The sequence below is a fragment of the Chenopodium album genome, chromosome 6 (assembly GCF_948465745.1).
Source record: "Chenopodium album chromosome 6, dcCheAlbu1.1, whole genome shotgun sequence".
In the NCBI taxonomy this organism is placed as follows: domain Eukaryota; kingdom Viridiplantae; phylum Streptophyta; class Magnoliopsida; order Caryophyllales; family Amaranthaceae; genus Chenopodium; species Chenopodium album.
Genome location: NC_137839.1, coordinates 2624243 through 2626388, shown reverse-complemented (window position 1 = coordinate 2626388; position 2146 = coordinate 2624243). Strand labels below are relative to the sequence as shown.

Sequence of the window (2146 nt, the reverse complement as noted above, 5' to 3'; positions counted from 1 at the left end):
CCGTTTGCGCCGGTCGCAATTTGGCCAATTTTTAGTAGTGATGGTTGATTGTGGTTTAGCTGTAAAAATTTTGTGGTTGAGAGAGTTTGAGAGGTTTAATTTGATGTGATTGTGAGTTAGTGGAGTTGGTTGGGTGAGTATTTATAGGATAGTAAATACGTGATACGGTGCTTTGAAGTTTAAGGGTTAGTTTTAGGAACAATGAATTTTATCTTGTTTTGAAGATTAATCTGGATGGAATTTTAATTCAAGACTTATCTTTTCACATTTTATTTAATAAAGAATTTTCCAGAAGATAATTTTTATTGAAAACAAAATTTTAAAATCAAAATTCATGGAACAAGTCATATACATGTCGATATTGCCTTAAATAATATGTACAGCTTAAATGAGTGTTAATTGCACTAACCTCCAAGAGTTTACCAACGGTGACATTCCCGTTATGTTTATCACACCAAGTTTGTGATAGATGTTTTATTCTCCTAATTGATCCTGTAGTTGACAATACCATATTTGGGAACTTCAGTTGCAATCAATTCAGCTTGATCATCCCAAGTTCCAGTCTCATGTTCTCAAAGCGTTCTCTGCTCAAAGGCTTAGCTAGAATATCAGCAATTTGATTATTAGTAGGACAAAATTCCAACTTAATATAGCCTTTTTCCACATTATCTTTTAAGAAGTGATGTCTAATGTGGATATGCTTAACCTTAGAATGTTGCACTGGATCTTTAGAAATACAGATAGCACTAGTATTGTCGCAATAAATTGGAACACATTCAAATTTCAAACCAAAATCACATATTTGCTGTTTTATCCACAGCATTTGTGAGCAACAAGCTGCAGCAGCTACATATTCAGCTTCTGCTGTGGACAAAGCAACTGTATTCTGTTTCTTAAAACCCCAAGAAACTAAGCATGGTCCAAGAAATTGAGTCATACTTGATGTGCTCTTTTTATTTACTAGATCACCTGCATAGTCAGCATCTGTGTATCCAACTAAATCAATTGATTCATTTCTTGGATAGTAGAGACATAAGTTATCAGTTCCTTTGAGGTACCTAAGTATCCTCTTGACTGCCTTAAGATGAGATTCCTTTGGATTGGCTTGGAACCTCGCACATAAGCCTACACTGAACGATATGTCAGGTCTACTAGCAGTTAAATATAATAAGGAACCTATCATACCTCTATACATCTTCTGATCTATACAAGTTCCAGTCGTGTCTTCATCCAGTCTGATGTTAGTTCCCATGGGTGTTCTTATAGTTTTGGAACTTTCCATCTTATATTTCTTTATGAGTTCCTTCACATACTTTTGCTGGTGAATCATTATTCCTTTCTCAGTTTTCTTAATTTGCAATCCAAGAAAGAAGTTTAGCTCACCCATCATGCTCATTTCGAACTCACTACTCATAAGGTCAGCAAAATACTTCACCAAAGATTCGTTAGTTGCACCAAAAATAATATCATCTACATATATTTGTACAACTAAAATGTCAGTTCCTTTAGATTTCAAAAACAATGTTTTGTCTATTTTTCCTCTTTTAAAATCATTATCTAATAGGAACTTGGACAACCTCTCATACCATGCCCTAGGTGCTTGTTTCATCCCATAGAGAGCTTTATCAAGTTTATAGACATGATTTGAGAATTCTGGATCTTCAAATCCAGAGGGTTGTTCCACATAGACGTCCTCTTTTAATAAGCCATTTAAGAAGGCACATTTGACGTCCATCTGGAACAACTTAATGTCAATAAAAGCTGCAAAAGCAATAAGAATGTGTATAGCTTCTAACTTGGCAACTGGTGCAAATGTCTCATCAAAGTCTATGCCTTCTTGTTGATTGTACCCCTTGACAACCAGACTAGCCTTATTTCTCACAATGATTACATGTTCATCAAGCTTGAATCTGTACACCCACTTTAGTCCAATGACTTTCTGGTGTTCCGGTCTAGGAACTAGGTGCCAGACTTTGTTTCTTTTAAATTCACTTAATTCAGCTTGCATTACTATAATCCAGTCTGCATCTTGTAAGGCTTCATCACAGTTCTTTGGTTCCATGGTAGATAGGAATGAGTAAAATGCACAGAAGTTCCTTAGTTGGGACCGAGTCTGAGTTCCTTTGGTTATGTCACTCATAATCAT

At 35.5% G+C, this 2146-nt stretch overlaps 1 protein-coding gene across 1 annotated transcript; it reads right to left on the bottom strand.

Moving 5' to 3' along the window:
• Positions 1 to 325: 325 nt before the first annotated feature.
• LOC145636265 (uncharacterized) lies at positions 326 to 2146 on the bottom strand. Its single transcript, XM_081687775.1, has 3 exons — positions 1723 to 2146; positions 790 to 1125; positions 326 to 492 (listed from the first exon to the last, which is right to left on the bottom strand). The coding sequence occupies exons 1-3, from the start codon at positions 2144 to 2146 to the stop codon at positions 326 to 328; spliced, it is 927 nt and encodes a 308-aa protein (XP_081543901.1).

Excerpts from the sequence above, each read along its gene's own strand:
- LOC145636265 (XM_081687775.1), bottom strand. The coding sequence starts at position 2,146 with ATGATTATGAGTGACATAACCAAAGGAACTCAGACTCGGTCCCAACTA. Across the intron at positions 1,126-1,722 it reads GTTCCAGATGGACGTCAAAT|GCTTATGTGCGAGGTTCCAA; the intron begins GTGCCTTCTTAA and ends CGTTCAGTGTAG. Across the intron at positions 493-789 it reads ACAGCAAATATGTGATTTTG|GATCAATTAGGAGAATAAAA; the intron begins GTTTGAAATTTG and ends TGTCAACTACAG.